Raw genomic sequence first — 23,132 nt, 5'->3', positions numbered from 1 at the left:
ACCATAACCGAATAGAAAAAACACATAAGGAGATATAAACGGGAAGCCACCTACCCCACTTCTGTCTGTAGTAATGAAAGGATTAAGCACTTTGCAAGGAACCCCTATTTTCCATTCTAATTTTTACTTCCAGACCACTTAACTGCTTAGAAAAAGCGACATTTATCTTCTTCAACTGGAATCAAAATGTTACATGAATGATTCTCTATTTCTTTTCTGCTATTACTCATTTTTCCTTCCACACATTTTACTTAAAATTTTACAGTGCGTAAACTTGGTATTCTGTAACACCTTCCACCATGCTACATGACCTAAATACTACTGAGGTCGTGATCCCATGTAATGTTTAAGTTGCTTTACCAGATCACTAATGCCAAACCATATGGTTCAACTTCCTCCTCTTTCACTCGTGACTGCACAGTCCCATCTTTGCTTCAGCTACTGTTACTCAGGAGGACTCTCCATCTTATTAAATTGGCACAAATAATCCACGTCTCTTGCTGGGTTACTCTTCTTTTGCTTAGCAAGATGAATGGATCATGAGAGGCAGAAATGCCTAGCAATGTCATACAGATGGATGTAGGACTTTGCTTTTCAGGCAGCCAGATAGATTAGGTGTCCAGTGAAATCTCACCCCAAGCTAAGCTTCCTCTGAGAAGGTTCTAAGGATTAAAGCTCCCACTTCACTCACTGAAAAAAAAAAAAGGTGCAGAAATGAGTGTCTGCCTTTTACAACAGCTGTTCTGTGTAACAGTAGCAAACCTGTAGCTAAGATTCATCATTTCCAAATCCCAACTTTGCTCCAGCTACTAACACAGGCTTTTGCCCATCTTCTCCATGAATTAAAATATGCAGGTCTGGGTCAGACTGTGCAGATTATTCTCATAAATTCCTGTTGTTAGAGGTAAATCAAGGAGACTGACAGACTGATGCCTGTGGAGTTCCTTAATCTATACATAAGCAATTATACTGCTGCATCAGTGGTCTTTAGCGTACTTTAACCTGAAGCCAGGACACCATGTCAAGAACAGAACCATCATTCTATATATGTTTAATGCACAGACATGCCACAGAGGCAGTTGACCCTGCTGCTGACAACAAGGCAAGCCGCACCATGTTCGTATTTCTAAAAGCAACAAAGCTGAAGTTCAAATAATAAACAGATAGCACTCAACACCTTACAGAAAGGCCACAGTCAGTTTTTAATCAGATGACTGGCTTCCAGTTGTAATTAAGGTAGTATCACACTATCTAAAACTACAATACAGGCCGATGTTTTTTCCGGTGTGGTGTAAAAGCTAGTTCATACAAAGTGCAATCCACTTACTAACATCAGCTACTGCAGCTAACATAAATAAAAACACCAGCCAAAGCTTCCCACTGCAACTGATTACTGCCACAGTTTCTACCTGAGCATCATTCCACCTGCAGGTTAACTCCTGTCTGTCTCAAAAAAAGCCATTTCTGCCTTTGTTCAGATAAACTGGGTCTGAATGAATCAGCTAGTTTTCCTAATCCACCTGGAATAACATAAAACAATGAAAATGCTGCAAGTTTCAGGCAAAAACATCAACTGTAAAACGAAATGTCAAACTTTCCATTCTCTGTTATGCTTTTGAGCTCATCTGGAGTCATTGTGGTTGCTGAGGTCTATTATGTGGTTGACCTTATTTAAATTTCACGCAATAAAAATAGTATTTTGATAAAAAATATTCTTATAAAAAAATCCCAGAAAAAAATCCACTGTTTTACAGTATTACTGTGTATAGTTGTGCAAAGTGCAGGTTTTCTCTTCTTCCCTAGTACCCACAGAAGATCAGCAAAACTCGTTTACTCACTGACATCCTGTGTAAAAGTTGGGTTTGCTTGTTTTAGCCATACTGTCATTTCGATTGGTCTGAACTGACAGAGGATGTAAGAGCAGTGCTTATGACTCATGCACTGGAAATGGTTGAAAATTCTCTTTTTAATTGATTTGGGACCTCTCACTATGGAAACAGCTGGTTACTGCACTGTGAAACCCACGCTGATTAGAGGGCTTTCTCCTTTGGCCATCTGCATGGCTCTGTATTCTAATCCAGTAGAAGAGACAAGGTTTATTCTAACAATTTTTGAAGGCTCTAAAACTTTCTGTTGACTTCTTGCAGTTATCGATTGGTTCATAGCATTTGATTCTGATACCCTTAGCCTCAGAACTGTGCACACACTACTCACTTTGCAGTTACTTACGAAGAAAGATATTACACAGTCTAAATATTGAGAAGACAGAGGTCATCACAGACCGTAGTGAAGACAGAGTATCTTCAGCTCACCTAAGGCAAATAACAAATAAGCATGTTCCTCGACATCTGCAGGAAACCATACTCAGATGGAAAACATTTGAGTTCAGAAAAGAAAAGTGACATGGACAGCGAAACAAGCAAAAATTGAATTGCCCTCCTAATTAAGAATGTTTGTCTATCAGTTTAAGAATAGCTTATACATTCACTGTTATTGGCAAGAAAGGAAACTGGATGCACTTCTGGATACAGCCACTTACACAGACTGTAACAACTCTTTCTTACTAGTAGGAGATAGTGCTACTGCACAGCTGTTGACAAAAATACTGCAAAACCAGAAATACTCATGGCAGCAAGAAAAGCCGATCAATTAGCTGTTTTACCAATTTCTGGGGAAAAAAGCACAAGTTCTTTATGTAAGCAGTATTTTCTTTTTTCAGAAACTGTCCTTGAGTGATATGCCAACTTTTTTTTAACATCTTATAAAAATAAAATTTTAAAAGTAGTCAGAGTTCACCATGCTAATTAGGGACCATGTGGTAATTTGTATTACAACAATATCTAGCATGGCCATCAACCTTTTCCATTGTTTCCATTTTCACCTTCCTGACCATATATTGTGATAAGCATTAAATATGCCAGTCTAGCAGTGAAACTTAAGTCCAATATCTTTTAAAACAAGCTCTTAGTCAGAAAAAGTGATTTATAAGTAGGAAAAGGAGAACTGAAGTAGTTGGCAGTTCTTTCCCCAAGATAGCAGAGAAGCACAAATATGCCTTACTGTTTCAGTGGGGCCTCAAAAACATCAATGGAAACTGACTTTGGATCCTTTTTATTAGAAGTTAAAATATGTATGTATAAATATTATTAATATCCTTCTGTTCTCCAAACAATAGACTAAAAAATACCTTTGCAGTGGAACAACTTTCCTTGCACCTTATTTTACATCCAGTTCTTTGTAAGAGAAAGAAAGAGGACTTACCAGTTTAATATCAATATTTGTGGCACTGGCATCCAAGGAATTTTCTATCAGCTCCTTCACCACGCTGACAACAGATGTAATCACCTGAGAACTTGAAAGGAGACAAATAGTCTCTGCCGACAGCTGTTTCATAGTGGAACAAGATTCAGAGAAGCTGCATAGAGAGGTAACAGAAAAAGAACATAAAAGGCACATTACAAATACACTAAATACATTACAAATTTCTAAGTAAGTGTTTCACAGCAATTTTCAAATGTAGGCAAAAAAGGACATTACAGCTGAAGAGTAAAAATTTCAAGATAAAATAGGACCCAGCTTCCTCTGCAGTCAATGGGAGTTTGACATATGGAAGAAACAGAACACAGGTCTAGACTAGAAAACATTTATTTTAAATAGATTGCACTTCTAAGGAAAAACTTTAAGAATTCAGGGATATACTGAGCAAAACAATGTACCATTTCACATTTACTTCGTTATCTCCTCTAAACTATTACAACATGTGGATCTGATCGTGCAATTACAACAGAGGACAGGCTGGTAATGCAGAGTGCTACTCAGAAACATCTTCAAGCTAGAGTATTTACCCAGCATCAGGTCTAATTCCAGCATTGACACACAAAAAAAAAAGAAAACCGCAAAAAAAAAAAACAAACCCAGAAGTTTTTATTCTTTTCTTAACTTGCTTTTTGTGTGGGACTTTTTGTTTTGGTTTCTTTGATTGGTTGGTTTGTTGTTGTTGGGGTATTTTTGTGGGGGGGTTGTTTGGTGGTGGTGGTTTGGGGTTTTTTTCCAAATTCCTCACATAATTTTTCCCCCTACATTTAAAATTTATCAGCTCAGCACTGCTGTGTTGCATGTATAATTCTGAGTACATACAAATTCACGGAAGAAGTACAACCTGAGGGTAACTGTTTTGGAGTTGGGAAGGAAGTAAGGAGGAAGCACAGTGGTGCCGAGGCAGAAGTCATGTTCAATGGCAATACGATCTACTGGCAATAATTAAAAACAAAACAAAACCAAAAAACTTTTGAATTATTGCCTTTCTGATCTGGCTTACTGTGTGCCCCTCAGGCACGTTAGTTTGTTTCTGCGTCTCTGTATCTTCCACGAGAAAACAAAGAAGCCTCATTATTATACGCCAATGGATTTCTTTTTTTTTAATCACTGAAAACACTTACAAAGAGTTATAAAGTTCCTGCTGCATTATAGACACACTCTACCATGAAGAGATGTAAGTGGATCTGCAAATTTTTGCATGCATTCCCATTTAAGTACCCAAGTACACACAACTAACCAAGCTCCAGGAAAAAGCTCTGTCCATCCTTGTAGCCTGACACAAAGAACTCAACCCTAGTTTTTCACGCATATGAGAATGGGGGGAGAAAGAGCATTGCTAGATTGCTAGACAGCTCTTTACACCTCAAGAATGGTTCAGACTCTGTTTCTTCTCTCCACAGCAGCACTCTTTTACTAGGTTGTTATGTAATGTTATTTACATTTAAAGGCAAACAGTCCCAGCAATCCTGGTTTCCCCATCGGTTCAGGCCGAGCTACCCGCTGGAGCACACACAGATCACACACCCAGCACCCATCCCAGGGATATGAGCACGTGCAGAGGAATGGAACAAACCCAGATTTCCTCCTGACGCAGTCGGGACACGGTGTGGGACTGCAGCCAACACACCAGAGCACAACTACCCTCCAAGGTATTTGAGGCTGGTACAACAATTACAGGACACTTCTCTGCCTTGATATCCTTCTAAAGACTGCCACTATTTAAACATAAAGATGAAGCAAAAACATGGTTACTTGGAGGGGGAGGTACAGTGTTTTGAAGAAGCAGCAGCATTAAAACTTTCCTAAGAACAGAGGTTGCCCCTTGTTATTTCCATTCCAACGGGAACTGGCCATTCAGATGTTTTGGTAAAAAGCCCTGACAAATGAGTTTCAAACAAAACTGGCAAACAAGAGGAGCAAGGGAAGAGGCGTGTTGTTGAAGCCAGATCCATGCCAATGGTGTACGCGCTCTCGGTGAGCTGGGCCTCCTCACACATCCTACCGGACTCCTGTGTCAAGTGCTTCGTGATTTACTCACAAGCGCCATACGGGAGTGGGATATTTTTATCAGAGGACACTAAGGCATGGGAGGGTCTTACAACAGATGCGCTGCAGGTCCCAAACACCAATTCCCCGTGAGGGGTGAGGGCCACAGGCGGTCTGGAAGGGCCCCGGCTCCTGGCAGGGCCTGCCCGGACCCAAGCATGGCCAGGCCAGCCGCACTGGTGCTTCATACCGATGGAAACACACCCAAACCCTGACACTTTCAGCTAAAAAAAAACATATTCCAGCTCAAGCCACATTACTACTACAACTTGTCACCGACCAGATGTATTATAACCCGTGCTCAGAGGGAAGGCACAGTGTTCCCTGTGTTTGAGCACCATCGCTGATGCAATCTCTTCACCCCTCTGCAGAGCCGGGCACCTCGGCGAGGGGGGCTCTCTGGACGGCTGTAACCCCCTGCCATCAGGTAATCTGCGAACACCGCCGCCCCAGGCCCCCCCGCCGGCCACTCAGGGATCCCTGGCGCAGCCCCCGGCCGCGCTCCGGCAAACACCCACCCCAGGAGCCCCCGGCCCACCCGCAGCCGCTGCGGTAACGCAGGGAGAGGAGCCGCTGGCGGAACCCGCAGGCGGTCACCCTGGGGTTCGCCCAAACCGCACCAACCGTCCGCACCTCCCTGTTCCGCTTTTCACGAAGAAAAGCCCGGGGCGCCGCGCCCCGCCAGGCCCCGGCTCGGGCCTAGGCCCCGGCCCCGGCCCCGCGGCGGCAGCAGTTCCCACCGCGGCGGCGCTTTGCCGGGGCGGGTGGGCAGCCGCCGGGGAGCCGCCCCGCTCCGCCTCCCGCCAGCCGCAGGGCCCCGGGCTGCGCTACCTGCGCCTCCGCGCCGCCCCCGCTCCCGCCGCCACCACCGCCGCTGCCGTGGGCGGTGCGGGCCGCCCGGCCCCTCCCCGCCGCTCCGCTCCCCGCCGCCGCAGCCCTGCCCACCGGGCGGCCGGCGGGCTCTACCCGCGGCCCGCGCTGCGCTGCTGCTGCTCGGCGGCCGCTGCGGCTCCGGGAAGGTGGGGCCGCGCCCGGCAGGCGGAGGGCGGGGGGGCCGGGGGCCGGCGCGGGGGAGCAGGCCGCGGGGCGCTGGGCACGGCGCTGAGGCGAGCGGCGGGGCCCGGCGGGCCGGGTTCTGCGGGGGGCGGCCGGCGGTGTCCTGGCGGCGAGGGGGCTGCCCGCCGGGCCAGGCAGTAACGTGAGGGGAACCGGGGAGGGGGCGGTGGGCGATGCCGGGGTGTGTGCCTACCTAGGTGCTCGCCCGCCAGCGGGGCTGCGTCCCAGGGGCAGAGCAGGCTGGCCTCGCCCTCCCCAGGTAAGGTGTGCCCTGCACACGCACCTTTTGAAACGCTTTGCAACGAGTATGGATTAAAACCGGCGGTTTGGGTTTCAGCTTTGTGGCATCTATTTCTAGCTGGCAGCCTACTGTTCATATTGCAAAATATTTGGGTGTTAGAGTGCCTTGCAGCGCTGAGCAAGTATAAGAAACAAACTTCCTACCAAGAGCAAGCTGGTGTTGCTTGGTTAAACAGTGCTTTGGCAGGCTGGAGTTAAAAAGTCTCCATCCCAGTCCCATAATGAATGTAAATATTCTCAGAAATCACGTGAGTATGAAGTATGCAAAGATATGTTCTTTTATAACCATCGTTACAAATTCTAGTACAACAGGACAAGAGTGTCACCTCCAGTAAGTTCCGTCTATCTCCTGAGGAACACAGGGATGTGAAATCCTTCCGTGTCTCTCCGTGTATGTCTGTCACTTAACACTTTTGAACCTATTCGCTATTTTCAGCCAGGTTTGAAAGATGGAAATTTCCGTCTGAAAACTGACAGACGGGGAGAGGAGGGAAGCCCGAAATCTGCGCCCTGCCGCAAGCAAAGCAGGCATAGGGAAGTGGTTGACTCACCGTCCCTGGAGGTATTTAAAAGATGGTGTGGATGTGGCGCTTAGGGACAAGGTTTAGTGGTGGACCTGGTAGTGTTAGGTTAACGGTCAGACTCGATTGTAAAGGTCTTTTCCGACCTAAATGATTCAATCATTCTGTTCTGTGGTTCTATAATTTAGTCCTTGTTCATTCTTTCTAGTGGTAGGTGGCTGGACAGTTGGTATATGCAGAATTCTTTACTAGCCATTACGTGAGCCAGAAACGGGAGGAAAATTGTCTGATATGGGAAGTGGTAAAGAACTGTGGATACTGTTGTGGTTGGAGAGAAGGATTTAGAGGACAAAAGTTACAAAGCTTGGTTTCTTACAAGTTTGCAACTTCAGCTTCTAACAGCACAGCTTGATTGTTTGTGTTTTCAAATGTCCCTTCCGTAGCAAGCTTGTAGGTTTCATTTATTTGGGCTTTTTTTAAACAAACAGTTCCCCACAGCCACCTTGTACTGACTTCTCTGTAAGCCATGCTTTGACGATCTTGAGGTATGTCTTGGCTAATGCAGTGTGCTCCTTCCAGACCTGCTTACTTACAACAGGCTTTTCCCAAATTAAAAAAATTGAATGTGTTAAGTAGTTCCCTGTAACAGTACTCTCAGTCTTCAAACAGATCTGTTTTATAGGGTAAAAATGAACGTAGGAGTTGCCCACAGCGAGGTAAATCCAAACACGCGGGTGATGAACAGTCGTGGAATGTGGCTGACCTATGCGCTGGGAGTCGGCATGCTGCACATTGTCTTGCTCAGCATTCCTTTCTTTAGTGTCTCTGTTGCCTGGACTTTAACAAATGTCATTCACAACCTGGTAAGTACCCTCTCTCCTAACAGAATTTTAGAAGTTTTTCATACTTGTTAATTTTAGTAGCAGGAGAAAAGAAAAATAGCCAGGCTGTATGGATAATGAAATCCAGCTAGTAAAAATACCATCTCTGCTTGGCCTATCCACAAATGAGTTTGCTGTTTACATGATCACTATGGGTTTAAATACAAGAGATGTGAAATACTCCTTACATAGTTTATCTATTCTTCTAAAAGGCACTTAATTAAGCAAACGTAAAATCATGATGCAAACAGGCTTTTACAATGCTTTGTATATTATTAGAGAGCTGCGTTGAATCCATAAAATACCTTACATTTTTAGTTCTTGGATATTATCTGCTAATGTTTCTACATAAATCTGTTAGTATCCCAAAATGTTTAATTTCAGCACTTTGCCTGTGTATTTGGACAGAGACATTTGTGTTCTTTTTCTTCTCACTTTGATTTCTGGTCAAGCTAGATAGATTTTAGCTCAGAATTACTTCAGCATACAACTTTGTCACTAGACATGACATACGAAAGATCTTACTTGAAAGCAGTGAGAACGACTGGACTACCTTGACCCAAGCCCTGAAACCATTTGTCACTGAGTGGGTCGCGATTTGCACGGTAACTTCTGTATGCAAAAGGATTTGGAAGCTGAAGACCTTTACAATCTTTCTTCCTCCACTCCCCAGGATACTATAATTTTGGTGTAATCATTTAAAGTAATGCAAGTATGTATATTGGTCCTGCCAAGCTTGAAGACGAGAGGGCCGTAATCCGGCAGTTTACCTCATACTTGAGGTTTGCTACCTCAGCTTTCTAAGACTAAGAGCAAAGGAGTCGTAACAAAAAGATAGCTTCTTCCTTATTTAGGAAAATGATAGTTCACTTTAAAGGCTGAGGTTGGATAGTGTTGTCTTGAATCCTGTAAAAATTTTTGTTTTGTTTAAGCTTTTTAATTTTGTAGATAGATTTAAAACTAATAGGAGGATTATAAGCGTCATTAGAGCATTTTGTAGGTTATCTTTGACAGCATCAGACATGCCTGACTTCAGAAGATGTTGGCAGAGACAAGTATTACTAAATATTTCCCAAATGCCTTACCAAATTCATTGCAAGCAGCTATAATGACAACAGGGATGAGAACATGCACTGGCAACTAGTTTTCTACTCAAACACTAGAAGATGAGTATAAACTGCTCTTTTGGGTATTTTAGCATTTAAATGGTACTTTTTTGGAAACAAATGTTTGAATGGTTAGACAAACAAAAAAAAAATCTTGGATTTCCACTAATGGAAAACTCTTAGCTGACCTTGAAAGCATTTTTGGTGGTCCTTTCTGCAGATCACAGTGTGAAATAGAATATGTAGGAAACATTGGGTCTGTCCCAAAAGTGCCTTTTTGGTTAATTTATTAAAACTGAAATGATGCAAACATCACAAATCAAAGAATTAGGCAAGCAAATTCATTCTCTTAGGTTAATAGGCCTCTGGTTAGGGGGATATTCCAAGAAGAAGTGGAAGAAGACATAAAGTGACTTGCGGAAATTTCACCTCTTTTACAAGAATTCGGAAGAAATGTGATTTTTCTATTTAAAGCTTTCTATAACAATTTCTGTATGTGCATGAGAGAGAGCCTGAAAGAAAGAAAAGGATGTCTTTGATATTTTATGATAGAGACACTTGCTTGGTGTTGGCGTGCTCTTTGATAGAAAACAAATGTTTATTAAAACTGGAATAGGGCAGACTGCCCTATCTGAAATCAGTGGGTCCAAATTTATCTTTTGGAACAGACCAGACATGGCATGCTCCCATCAAACAGGAAAAATCACAGATAAAGTCCAGTGTGGTTAAGGAGGAGCAGTGAAGAGATGGACTGATGGTATTCAACAGATTGCTGGTCGTCAGCTTCTGAGTATATGACACTGGTGGGGAGCTGAGAAAGCTTTCAGAAGTTCTTGTAATATTGCCAGGATCTGTAGACAGATTTTTGCTTTGCTCAGACTCTATCTCATAACTCAATTAACACTGTGTTAGGAAAGTGGTAATACAAATCTGCAGCCCTAAACTTGTTACAGCGCTTGATAAAATTCTGTTGATTTCACACAATTTTTGCCACGTAATGTAGAAGACAAGGCAGTGGACTGATGTCACATAGACTTTGGCTTTAATTCTGACTGTGCCACTGACAGCACAATCCCAGGCAAATCACCTCTTGTCTCTTCTTTCCTCTTCGATACTTTGTCATTACAGGCTAGCAGCAATTCTGGGTGAGAATTCATTTACTCCCTCTTTACAATGCATTGAAAAATGTGACAATTATAAAAAAAAATACAGCTAAAAGTACCACTGTATTCACTTTTTATTTTCCCCAGGGAATGTATGTGTTTTTGCATGCAGTAAAGGGAACTCCTTTTGAAACACCTGATCAGGGGAAAGCTAGGCTACTAACACACTGGGAACAACTGGATTATGGAGTACAATTTACGTCTTCAAGAAAATTCTTCACAATCTCTCCTATAATTCTGTGAGTTTGAAACTGTATTTTGGATTGAGTGAGTCATAAACCCATTATTTCAAAAGCTGCAACAAAACGGGTTGTAATTTACATTCTGAAAGTATTTTGTCTCTTTTTTTGCTTGTTTGGTCTTACATCACAGAGGTAGGGAGTACATATTTACAGGCTATATAATCAACAGTCTTTCCTCCTGCAGCTTTTGACGCTGGTTCACATGCTGAAGTCAAAGTTCGTAAACAGTTATTAATGGGGCAGGTTTTAAAGATTAGAAATGTTGTGAACTGTTAACTCTTGAAGTTCTTCAAGAGACTGGGAAGTCATAAATATTGACAAGCTACACTAATTGCCTTGCAGTCGTGGCAGCATTTATTAAACAATTGCAGCTTGTGAGTTAGGAGGGGCGTGGCAGTCCTTACTGAAGGGGGTCCAGGATTTTGCGCGTCACTTGCTTTGCACAGATTGCCTTCTCTTTACACTAGTTATGCAAATAGATGAGAAATTCTAGACCACCTGTCTCTGTTGACAAAAGTATGGTTGTGTAACTAAAGGAAATCAGATATGCATTTAATAGCCAGCTCTGGAAAGTCTTTCTGTTCTTCCCTAAGGAAGTGTCCACTTGCATGGTGGGGGGAGGGAGGATCCTGCATCGTGTTCAGAAAGTTGGTGCGCAGAGGATAGAAACTGAAAAAATACATATAATGCTCAAAAACAGTCCTCTGTCTTCAAAGATACCTTCTTGCTTTCCAGTGAGAATTTTGGATTCGTAACATTTGGCTACAGTTCTCTTTGTACGCTAATATTGCATAAGTAGTTGAAAAACATCTCCGTTTTGCTGGGGAAAAAACCCCAAACCAACAATGCAAGAGCCTCATTTCTGTGACTGGTGTTTGCAAAGAACAGGATGAAATTATTGGCTCAAAGCATAAAGAAGTTTGTAGTGAATTGGATTTTCTGAGGCATGTTTCCTTATTTTGCAGTTGAACAGGTTGTGGACTAGCTTAAAAGAAAAATGGGCTGGAAACATCTGTCAGATGGGAAGCACTTTAAAATCGCACCAGTCACAGATGTGCTCAGCATAAATGATTTTTGCACTGAAAAATTCAAATGCTTAGCCACTGAGCTTGCTAGGGTAGCAGAACTGCAAGTATTTTGGTAACAGATCTTACACTGTTTAGAACCTGTATCATAATTCAGGCTTGTAGCTGCAGAAGTCAGAGAATCCAACTTGAGGGGCGGGGAGGAGTGCTGGAGGAGAATACTAGCTGTGAGTTGCTTTTTAGCACGTTGAGAAGTACTGGAAGAAGAGAATTGGTCCATAATTTTGCTGTAGATGTTCTAGAACCTCAGGTGAGATATTTAATACAGGAATAGATGGGTTGTTAACCAGTAAAATATCACTGATGACTAAAGCACTTTTTTCAACTATGCTTTGTTTGTTTCTTTTTTAGACAAGGGTGTCATCAGCTCAGCTTGCTCCCTTTTTGCCTTGCAGGTACTTTCTGGCAAGTTTCTACACAAAGTATGATCCAACACACTTTATCCTCAACACAACCTCTCTTCTGACCGTGCTTATCCCCAAGCTGCCACAGTTGCATGGCGTTCGAATCTTTGGCATCAATAAATATTGAGCAGAAGGTCTGGCACAGAGCACCCCTGATGTGGCTACTGCTGCTCCCCAGGAGAAGGAAGAGAGTAGTCTGCTGTGCCGTGTATCTAATCGTATTCAATGAGAGATGCTTTTACACCTGAGATACAGCTCCTGCTTCCTGCAGCATTGTCTGGGATGGAAGCTGGGTTTATAAGAAGATGCCTTCAAATACTTAAATGTGAATTGGAAACCTCTAGAAAGATTTCCATGAACAACTGGGCAGGCCCAGCTCTAAAGTGTAATCCCCACGAAGACTGTGTCTGTGCCTGGCTGACGCAAGTGACTTGCAAGGCAGGTGCAAACATCTGAGATGGAGAGCAGCGTTTCACAAATACCCAGTCAACAGTAATGCAAACAATAACTTTACGTACAAATCCAGGATCCTGGATGCCAAGAGCTGGCGAGGCCACCGTCTTAGATTAAGTAGCTAGTTTCTGCTGTATGGATTGTAGGTGGTTGTGCTTGTTATTGCATTGTAAAAGTTTGTCTCACGGTAAATACTGTGACAGGTAGCATAAACTGAAGGTATGCTTCATGCCTTACCTGTTCTTGTGATTTATTTTTTTTTTATTTTGTCACAAAGACCGAAGAAAGTCCTTAACTGCCAGCTCAGGGGATTTCTACATCAACTTGATAGCTCAGTTTATGTACGCTTTTACAAGTCGCTGCTGTTGTGTTTATTTCGTTTTGCTTACCAGGATACTGACTTTTCTGTATGTAGATGTGACATTCTGAAGAATTGAGATTTCTTTTAAGGTGTGGATTTTTGACTGTTTCCTCTGACACTTGACCGATGGGTTGTTTTTCAGTAGTTAGGAGTCTTGTAATGGTGGGGGAAAGGGTTGCTGCTGTCGTAGAAGCAGCTCTGTTATAGAGCAACACTGTCAGAACACGTAAGAGAAACTCTGTGTAGGTCGTAAATTAGAATAGAAGATGAACTAGACGTAGGTGAGTAGGCACATCACATGGACTAACTGTATGCTTTTGCAGAAAAAAGGTATAGATAATTTGCATGTCTTGGAAATGTGGAGGAATGCTGTGTTTTAGGGGTGCTGTGTAATACAGAGTAATCTTGTATATGATCGACTCTGGAACTAGAGGGAGGTACATCTATAGCTCTGAGCACTGAGTTCTTGGAAAAAAAGATTAATTTTGAGGTTTACCATATGTCTGCCAGCCAAACCCGGTTCAGATTTAACAGAAGCCACCGTTTAAGACTTGGTTTGCATTTTGGTTGCAGTGACAGCCAGTGAGCAGGAAAAAATTAATAATAAAAATAATAATAATAATAATAAAAACAACAAAATAAAAGCCCACGGTGACATACTTCTTTTCTTGCTAAGTTGATGTTGTGGCTATTTACTTTATCGATAAAGATGCTGTTAAAAAAACGTATTGAGTTATGAATTTTTTTAATTTTTATTTTTTTTTTTGCCGAGAGGAAGTAATTAATTCCTGCTGTTATTTATACAGGAAGTGCTAATTAATTGCACAGTGGTGACCCCCGCCAGGCCGTGGCGGCTCTGTGCGACCCCAGCGGCGTGTCCGAGCGGGCAGGGCCGTAGGGCACGGCGCCGGGGAGGGCGAGGGGCGGCTGCCGGCGACAAATCGCGACACAAAGGTGCGGTGCCGATAGCGGCTGCGCCCGGTGGGGCAGCCGGGACGCGGAGGCGGGGCCGGGGCGGGCCTTCCGCCTGAGCCCAGTGCCGGCGGGCCGGGCCGCGGGGCCGAGGGCGGCCGGGGCCTTGGGGGTGCCAGGGGGCCTTTGGGGGTGCCAGGGGGCCTTGGGGGGTGGCAGGAGTCTTGGGGGGGGGGGGGGTAGCAGGAGGCTTTAGGGGGCAGGCAGGGGGCCTTGGGGGGTGCCAGGGGGCCTTAGGAGGTGCTGAGAGGCCTTAGGGGGTGGCAGGAGACTTGGGGGGTGGCAGGAGGTTTGGGGAGGGTGCCAGGGGGCCTTGGAGCGATTCCAGGGGGCTTTAACAGGTGCTGGGAGGCTTTGGGGGGTGGCAGGAGCAGCAGAGGGGGTAGGAGCGAGGGTCTGGCCTGCACCGCGCTTCTGTGGCTTGTGGCCCCCTCTCAGGACTGCGAGCAGCTCCAGCTAGGTGAAGAACGATCTTGAAGCATGACTAAGGTAAAAGAAAGACATCAGCTCCAAACTCCTACATTATTTTTCTTTCCTTGGGGCCTTAAATATGACGCCTGGTCATGGATAACTGTAAAAGTAATGCCACCCCTTCAGAAAATCAGGCTTGATTCCCCTCCAGTAATAGCAAACTGTACAGTTCTTTTCCAGAGAGATTTTTAACCATGAACAGCGTTGCCAAAAGCCTTTTGAAATCAGTTCGAGACGGCCGGGCGGCATGGCTGAGAAGCAGCTCTGTTCTCTCTGGAAAACAGCGTTTTCGGAGACTAGTTCTGGGAATAGAGACGAGCTGCGATGACACCGGCGCTGCTGTGGTGGATGATGCCGGCAGCGTGCTGGGAGAAGCGCTGCACTGTCAGAAGGAAGTCCATGTACAGTAAGAATGGACTTCTCCAGGGGCTCTCGCCTTAATAACGGTTTTGTTTTTATTCTTACTTGTAATGTCATCCATATAAAAGTCTTCTCCAGAAAACTAGGGAAGTGGGTAGGTATAAAGAGCTGCCCCTCAGGCCACGACACATGCTGCTTGAGGTATTACCAAGGGTGAGGAAAGAAATACTGTGCATTTAACAGGTCTCCTCCAGTATTTTCTTTCAAAAAGAGCCAGATTACTTATCTAGCTTGAATTATAGATTAAATCATTATTACTGTTAAAACCACCAAATGTCTTGACTGTTTTTAAAGGAAAAGTAATCAAACACAAGTATTGGTGGCTGAATAGTGATATCACTGTTGCTCCCATATATGAGCTGATGAGGGGTTGTGTATTTTAAGTTACAGACATTTTGGAACAGTGTTGAGATACATTTAAGAGGTACGTGTGCCAAAAAAGGGCAAGTTACATCCTTTTCTGACTTCCCAGTGATGATTATGCTCTCTTCAGTGCATTGACGCCCTTTACACTAAACAATGTGAGAATGTACTAAGAAAACGGGCAGGACAAGGCAAAGTTAAGAGGTGTTTGAAATCTGTTTTTACACCGTCCTCTCTGTTACAAAGTACAAATGTATTGTAATGCTTTGTTTTCACTAGAGCAGGTGGAATAATTCCTGTGGTGGCCCAGCAGCTTCACAGAGAAAACATTGAGCGAGTAGTAACAGAGGCGCTTGGTGTCAGTGGAGTTTCTGTACCTGAACTCGCAGCTATTGCAACTACAGTAAAGCCGGGACTTGCGCTAAGCCTGGAAGTGGGGCTGCGGTACAGCCTGAACCTGGTGAACAAGTACCAGAAGCCGTTCATACCCATTCATCACATGGAGGCTCACGCACTGACCGTCAGACTGATACACCACGTGGAATTTCCCTTCTTGGTTCTTTTACTCTCTGGAGGCCACTGTATCTTGGCAGTAGCACAAGGAGTTTCAGATTTCCTTCTGCTTGGACAGTCCATAGATATAGCCCCGGGTGACATGCTGGATAAGGTGGTATTTCCTTACATTAAGTCAATCTAGTTTTTTCTTGGGTTTCTTGGAGTTACACTGCATGAGGGTAGTGCTCTCGCCAGGGCAGGGATGGTAGTACAGGGCAATGTGAGCTTTATTTAACTTTCTTTTTCCTATTTTGTCTTAAATCTATGGTATTTCACAGGAGGCTGTTAAAATTTTGGCATAGCATCAGTTGTAACATACGTAAACTAATTATATTTTTAGCAAATAGACAACATCACCAAAACTGGAAGTGTAATCGACACCTGTTATACAAATGAGCTGTATGAATCTGAGAAGATTGATAGTGATATTTTAAAGGATGCTGTCAGGTTTAAAACAATACATATTAAACCATTTCATACTAGTTTTCTTGTACAGTTTGAAAGGCCTGGTTTAGTTTTCAGAGGCACTCAGCTTTCTAGGTCACTGAGTGCAATCTGTAAAATCAGTTACTTACAGCTTTGTTCTCAAACACGAGCAGAGTTTGTAAACAGTATTTGTGTGTATGAATTAAAAAAAGTGGGGGGAGCGAGTGGAGTCAGAAAGGGGATCGTTGAAAGAGGAAACCAATTTTGTTCCTGTTTATCTAGTAATACAGTATGGCAGTCCGTGTGTGTCTCCTATAGCATTAAAAATTGGGGAATTAGTTTCCTGCAAAATTCATTGATCCTCATGTTTCCCCAAATCTTATTCATATTCAGTTATATGTATATATATATCTAATTACATGTTTACCCAAATGTATATGCAATTCTAGAATTGCATTTCTAATTGCTCCAGGAAAAAAAAAGGCCCAGCTGGTGTATGTCTTGCCTTTATTGTGCCTTGTTCATCATTTCACTTTGGATTGGATGTTGTGGTGTGTAGTTTTACTGCATGGCCTGCAGCGCAGTGGTGCAGGTACAGGAGGAATTCATTTAGCTCTCTGCTCTGAGTCTGTTGTTTATTCCCTCTGTAGGTAGCACGAAGACTGTCTTTAAGAAAGCACCCAGAGTGCCACGGCATGGCTGGGGGGAAGGCGATAGAGCACTTAGCTCAAACTGGGAACCAGCAACAGCACAAGTTCAGACCTCCCCTGCAACATTACCGTAACTGTGACTTTTCTTTCGCTGGACTTCAGAGCCTTGTCAATAAAGCCATTATACAAAAAGAAAAAGAAGAAGGTATTTTTAAATGAAGTAGGATATAAACCATGGTTTTGCTGACCTATAGTCAGGAAAACCCATTTGATCTTACATTTTTATAGGTATTCAAGAAGGTGAGATCCTGTCCTGTGTTAAGGATATTGCTGCTGCCGTACAGCATGCAGTGGCGGTTCATATTATCCAGCGGACGTACCGAGCCATGCTGTTCTGCATAAAAAATAGCATATTATCATCAAACAATGCAACTTTGGTAGGTATACTTTTTTTCCCTCTTTTTTTATATTTGACTGTATAAAATCATTTGAAGATGAAGGCGCATTGTACTTTCTCCCTTGACGGGCAAGGAAGGTGCCAGTATGTATAACATTGTTAAAACGCCAGGATTAAAGTAATAGTCATATAAATATTTACAATGAAGTCTTTCATAGTTTGGTTTTAAGCTAGAAACATATTTTCTTACCATTTAATTTGGCCTTCTGTAAGAATTTAGGCCACATAATTTGACCTAGTGCTCCCCAATACTTGGCAGCTGTTCTAGTTATAACATGCTTTTATTCAGGAATCCCTTTTAGCATAATAAGCTCACTTGTATTCTTTTCTACTATGTTTTCATCTTCAAAGATATGTATTAATCTTCAAATGTGTTATTTATTGCTGTCTTCAGAACTTCATCTGATAACCTTTTTTTAAATAGGATATTAGTGGAGTGTGATGCATCGGTACTTTTGAGTTAATGCCTTTTTTCTTTTTAAAACTGCTGTCAGGTTGTATCAGGAGGCGTTGCAAGTAATCAGTACATCCGAAAAGGTCTACAGACTTTGGCAGATACAAATGATTTTGCTTTCCTGTGTCCTCCTCCAAGACTGTGCACCGATAACGGTGTGATGATTGCGTGGTAAGAGTTGTTTCTCTTTGCATGTGTTTCTAGAATGTCTTTTAAAAGTTGACGTCAGAGTCAAGAACTTCCATTTACAGTGACTGACCCATGCACACGTATTCAGAGAGCTGTGACATGTTTTTACATAATCGCTGTCTTGCTTAGGAATGGCATTGAAAGGTTACGTGCAGGACTTGGTGTTCTCCATTGTACTGATGGCATCCGCTATGAGCCAAAGTAAGTGACCGAATTCTTTAGCAGTCTTTTTTTTCTGTTCACCTAGGCACTAGGGTCAATGGAAGTGAAGGAGGGGTAGACTAAAAAGAGTGGAAGCTGACGAGGAGTGTCTTTGTGGTGCATGTAAGCTTTGAAAGTTACCAGCGCTTCCTTTTCAATGGAGTTGTGAAACGCAAATGACTGTGTCTGGCATGGATGTTTGTTTTGGCTCAGAAACTGAACTTACTCTACCCTGTAACAGGTCAAAACACACTGTTACAATGTAGCAAGCTAAGCTGTAATACACTCCCCCACACATCCCCCCCGTCACCCCAGATATGGATCAAAATGCTCCAAGTCAGACTGTGTATTCATAATATTTAAAAAAAATAATGTAACACACACCATCTGATAATACTGATTTTTTTTCATGACTTGTTTGTTAAGTAAGACTTGTTCTATGTATCTAAGTAATCTTATGCTTAAGGCCAAACAAAATTCCAGTATTTCAGAAGTACCAGATGGCCTTCAAATTGAAATTTTTTTTCCCCTTTCCATTTCCAGGAAAACAGACTTGGAAGGTCTTTAGGGAAAAAAAAATAGTTTTACAATTTGCACATGAAAAATGATAAAATACTCTTCTTCAAGAATAACTTGCATGTCAGTGAATAAAATACTAAGTTTTATTTGCTGTAGACTATACATTCTTGAAGATGAACACAGAGAGAGATACCTGTGAGTCTCTAGTGCATTCCTCAGAAATGCGAAATGAATTATCAGCTAAAATCAGAATCTAATGTCCCCAAACGATGGCTCTGAAATCACAGCTGTCTTTCCTAAGTTTAGAATGGCTACAAACATGAACATTTCCTCAGTGTAAAGATGTTTCTAGATGTGGCTTCAGATGGACCATCTTATGGTCATATGGCCTTACAGTGCAAGGAATCTGCAAAAATACTGAGATTCCCACGCTCCTTGTAAAAAAAAAAAAGGTCTGTGAATCTGCACATTATGTGATATGGCAGCAACGTTGTTTATTTTTAACAAATACGTAATTTTATTGTTTTCTAGAGCTCCCCTTGGAATTGATATTTCAAAAAGAGTTGAAGAAGATTCCATCAAGGTGCCAAAACTAAAAAAGAAGATAGGGTGGCTGGCGTCTTAAAAAGTAACTTAGTAAAGTAAATGCAACTATTAAGTTGCGGTTTCAACGTTGTTGCATTTACTGGCAGTACATGGTTTACAACTGCTGAAAATGACCTGCCAGAGAGATAAATGCTGTGTGGTATCACCAAAATGAGTCCAGTTAACTGTTCCACCAATATCTAGAAGTTGCAGATACTAAAACAATAAAAAAAAAAATTAAAAGTGCACTTTCTCATAAATTTTCAGAAATTAACATCTACATTGTTTATATTTTATAACTGATAAGACTCATATTTAAATATTATAATTTAACAATATAATATATAATTCATATAAGGTTTATAATTTACACTACATGTTAAAAAAAATTCATACCTTTCATGACTGAAAAGGTACAGAAAGTGAACATGAGAGCGCACAGATTTTCAAGGAGATCTGTCTTAGCTGTGCCAGTACAAATTAATTTTACCACTACCAATATTTCTGCTGCTGGTGTGAGAAGCCCTATTCTTACTTATACAAAATCAAAATGTTGGGTTACAGGGCTAGTGACTTTTAATTTTTCTCCTTTTTTCATAAACAGCTCAGTAAAACTAATCACAGTGTAAGTGAACTATGTTAGGATGCAAGTTCTGAGGTTTGATGTGAATAATGGGTTCTTTGACCTTGCTTTTGATAATCAGTATAATACACTTTTACATTATTATTCATTGCAGTGGTGTTTACTGGAATAAATACTTCAAGTATTAAGCACCTCTTCAGTAAGTTTTCTCATTCATAATGCATGTTTAAAATTGCCTCCATTTAAATACAAACAAATAATTGGGGTTTGTGGCACAGTTATAAATGAACAAATTGCCTGTTGTTTTTAATGTGGAGGTTTTTCTTGTTTTAACCTGAGGGAAAGATGTAACAAATTAACAAGGTACATGCATTATTTTTTAGTCCAGTGTTTAATTTTCAGAAGAAGGTTAATATCCCTCATTGAACAGAAAGCATTGGAAGAGTACATAGTATTTGCTTTTTGTAACGTAGCCTCTGGATTCTCCTTCTCATGGGATTTCAATTACAAGTAATTTATCTTTTGGTAATTTATCTGTATCATTAAGTAGTTTATCTTCTTGGTAAAGTAATCTATAATTTAATAAATTTTAAGTATCACATTTTATAGGCCCTAACCAGCAGTACATTTATACACCTGGCTCACTGGTTTCAACATAGATTGAAAGACTGGCATTTGTGAAACTAACAGTGAGCAAAACATCCATATTATGCAATCTCTCAATTATCCCAGTTTTTAGTGCTGGTCGTACCTTCCTGGGGATCAACAAGCCAGTCAGTCTTGCTCCTCAAGAGTCTCTCCCTGCGTCCAAGCGTTCTGAACACTGAGGAGGAAGAAATCCCTACATAGCTGTGTTTTGTGATAGAAGAAATGCTGATAAAATCCAACACAGAATTCCCATTAGGGATGCAGCCTTATGAACTGGAGGTGCGGTGGTTCAATCACATCCCAGGCCTCCCAAAACTACTGTTGGTTGGCCCAGAGAGCTTCATTCTAATACCACAAAAACATTTTTGCATGATACTACAAATACAGTTAACAGATCACTATCATGTTTAATGTCAGTTGCGTTTGAGAGTTCGCACAGCAAAGATAATTATTTTTTTTAATTAAAAAAAAATCCTTAAAGCTCTTCCAGAACAAGTACATGGAAACAATGCCCCAGGTAATTATATTAAAGACTTTTTGAAATATTTAAGTGGGGATGTCTTGTAGCAAGGAATTGGAAGTGCTGTCATGACAGTTTCCTGGCCTATCTCATTAAATCAAATCAACTAGATTACACAGTTGAAACACTGTGCTCGGTGAGTAGCTATTGATGGCCTTTTGATGAACTGTGATTATAAAGCATACAAGGTCTTGAAAGGTTTGCCCCAATGTCTCATTCTGTACGTGGTTTTTTGATTTGTGGCTGTAATTGAAAGCACAAAGAGAAGTGGTGAAACTGCAGCTTACGCCATTTTGAAAGCAGCTGCTAACACTTCTGAAAGCCTACTTCTACGGTAGGCATGGGATAATCTTGGTTTTTTTAAAAATCAACAAAATAAAATTCAGTAGACCAGTACACTTAAAGACTATACAAAATACTAACTACGAATAATGAAATAGATTTGTAGGACTCTAATGGAATCAAATCTAGTATCAATCAACAACATAGTGCTGAGAGACATTTGGTCTTTATGATAATACATAAGAGACAACAAATACAGGGTTGGTTTGGGTTTTTTTTCCTGCAGTTAAGAGGCTACAACAATGAAGATGCTACACTGAAGAACTCTCAGTCTATTAAAATGTGTGTAAAACCAATGGTAGTGTTCACTGCAGGAAGGATTAAAGTATTTAGCTTAATTTGCAGAAAAAGCTTAAAAAACTGTTAGGAAAAGCTTTCTACTTTAAGGGAGGGGAGTAATGGAACACATTACCTATTGAAACAGATTCCTCAATCACTGCATGTTAGGTGTTAAAGTAACTGTTAATATGCTTTGCAAACTATTCACTCAGAACAAGGCTATAAACTAGTTGTCCTCTGGAGATCCCTTGCAGCCCACTACATGTTATAATGTATACAATATATACACCGTGTCCTCATGGCTTGTTAACCTTCCGGACATTACTAAAATCCATAGAATGTAATAATTTCATATCAGTTAATGAGTCATTGTTTTTAAAGCATATTCAATAACTGTAGCAGTCAAACAATTGGTAAGATTTTAAACCTAAAAATAATTTAATCTTGAAACTCTACCTTCATGAAATATGTCTGAATAAGTTTTAGAGTAGTTGGTACAATTGAAAACATTTACTTGGAATTTAATGTATCTATAGCAAGACAAGCAGTTTTCTTACCTGAAATAATACCACCACTGCCTCCTATAGGACATGTTAAAGTTTTACAGTGCTCAAATACGGGAAGGAAAAAAACCTGCAACCACCTTCTCTGCTCGTTTACAACATAAACCTTGGGTTTATAGTGCTTTTATAAGGATATTTTCACATGCTTGAATTTAAAGCATCAAAAACCCCCAAGTTCTTATTTTGATGAACAATGACGTTTTTAATTTGTTTCTACAATTTTTTTTCATTATTTCCAGAAAAAGTAACAACGTTATACAAAATAAATGGTTGCATGACATGTAGCCAGCAACCCTGTATGTTTGCCAGTAACTGTACCATATGCATAGAACTTTAACTAGTCTTTGATAGTGTCATTTAATCTGTTAAAAAATAAATATCAAACTGGAATCAAAATACATTTTATTAAGCTACAAAAATCTTACTCCTTTCAAACCTTCATAGTGTACTCAGCAATTTCAGTTAAGTAAAAGTCAATCTGAAATCTGAAAGAACTTATATTATTTTTAAGACTAGACTATAGTATCTATATTACCGTGCACATTCCTTACTCCTTCCCATCAAATCCCATCGCTGGAACAGGGTACTGTTCTCTGCTTGGCATATCCACGTCAAACACCGAGCCTTATAGCCAGATGCACGACAGGCAGCCTACAAGGAAGCAGTTACTAATCGGCTATAAAAGGATCATTTACATCAACACCCAACTACTTACATCAATAAAATCACTGGCAGAATTGCAGCTTCACGAGCCTTGCCAACGATGAGCAAACATGGAAGCCAAAGTACAATTCTGATTTCATGTCATGTTTGAAAGTGCTTTGCCTCTTTATACAGCTCACTTGCACATCACAGCAAATCAAACCTGTATCTAATGAGAAACATCCCTCAGGGAATAGTTTAGGCCTTCTCAGGTGGATGTTTTGATCATTACTGTGCCATCCAGATCTCGGGCCCAGCAGTCTCTCTGAGAATCTGTCCTAAGCACTGTAGGTCATC

The 23,132-nt window shown here is 41.5% G+C and overlaps 3 protein-coding genes across 19 annotated transcripts in view; 2 read left to right on the top strand and 1 right to left on the bottom strand.

Annotated features, from left to right (window-relative positions):
- The window catches only part of PMS1 (PMS1 homolog 1, mismatch repair system component), a 47,511-nt gene extending 41,246 nt beyond the window's left edge, over positions 1–6,265 (bottom strand). The window contains exons 1-2 of one of the 4 annotated variants that reach the window (XM_040604281.1): positions 6,196–6,265; positions 3,262–3,415 (exon numbers count right to left, since the gene is read on the bottom strand). In XM_040604281.1, the coding sequence (XP_040460215.1) occupies positions 3,262–3,393 (132 nt within the window). In that variant the 5' untranslated portion in view covers positions 3,394–3,415; positions 6,196–6,265. Of the gene's footprint in view, positions 1–3,261; positions 3,416–4,891; positions 5,166–5,997; positions 6,147–6,195 lie in introns of those variants that run through there. The other 3 variants (XM_040604280.1, XM_040604279.1, XM_040604278.1) reach the window with 3 other exon arrangements.
- Positions 6,266–6,291: 26 nt separating this feature from the next.
- Positions 6,292–13,415, top strand: ORMDL1 (ORMDL sphingolipid biosynthesis regulator 1). Of its 5 annotated transcripts, none has more exons than XM_040604300.1 (4): positions 6,292–6,383; positions 7,924–8,104; positions 10,479–10,630; positions 12,114–13,415. In XM_040604300.1, the coding sequence occupies exons 2-4, from the start codon at positions 7,931–7,933 to the stop codon at positions 12,247–12,249; spliced, it is 462 nt and encodes a 153-aa protein (XP_040460234.1). In that variant the 5' UTR covers positions 6,292–6,383; positions 7,924–7,930; the 3' UTR covers positions 12,250–13,415. The 5 variants fall into 5 exon arrangements, with proteins under 5 accessions (XP_040460234.1, XP_040460230.1, XP_040460233.1 ...); XM_040604296.1 differs by having other exon boundaries at positions 6,307–6,383; positions 7,157–8,104; XM_040604297.1 differs by lacking the exon at positions 6,292–6,383 and adding an exon at positions 6,479–6,679.
- A 325-nt stretch (positions 13,416–13,740) lies between these two features.
- OSGEPL1 (O-sialoglycoprotein endopeptidase like 1) lies at positions 13,741–21,309 on the top strand. 10 transcript variants are annotated; one of them, XM_040604294.1, is made up of 8 exons: positions 13,741–13,890; positions 14,560–14,785; positions 15,442–15,829; positions 16,794–16,998; positions 17,082–17,230; positions 17,745–17,875; positions 18,023–18,094; positions 19,145–21,309. In XM_040604294.1, exons 2-8 carry the CDS (start codon positions 14,574–14,576, stop codon positions 19,236–19,238), a joined length of 1,251 nt encoding a protein of 416 aa, XP_040460228.1. In that variant the 5' UTR covers positions 13,741–13,890; positions 14,560–14,573; the 3' UTR covers positions 19,239–21,309. The 10 variants fall into 10 exon arrangements, 9 of the variants coding, with proteins under 9 accessions (XP_040460228.1, XP_040460222.1, XP_040460218.1 ...); XR_005829376.1 differs by lacking the exons at positions 13,741–13,890; positions 18,023–18,094 and adding exons at positions 14,201–14,397; positions 18,141–18,217 and having other exon boundaries at positions 14,549–14,785; XM_040604284.1 differs by lacking the exon at positions 13,741–13,890 and adding an exon at positions 14,202–14,397.
- Positions 21,310–23,132: the final 1,823 nt, after the last annotated feature.

Source organism: Falco naumanni, chromosome 8 (genome assembly GCF_017639655.2).
Source record: "Falco naumanni isolate bFalNau1 chromosome 8, bFalNau1.pat, whole genome shotgun sequence".
Taxonomy (NCBI): Eukaryota; Metazoa; Chordata; class Aves; order Falconiformes; family Falconidae; genus Falco; species Falco naumanni.
The sequence above is the reverse complement of the archived record's forward strand: the minus strand, read 5'-3'. Positions and strand labels throughout refer to the sequence as shown.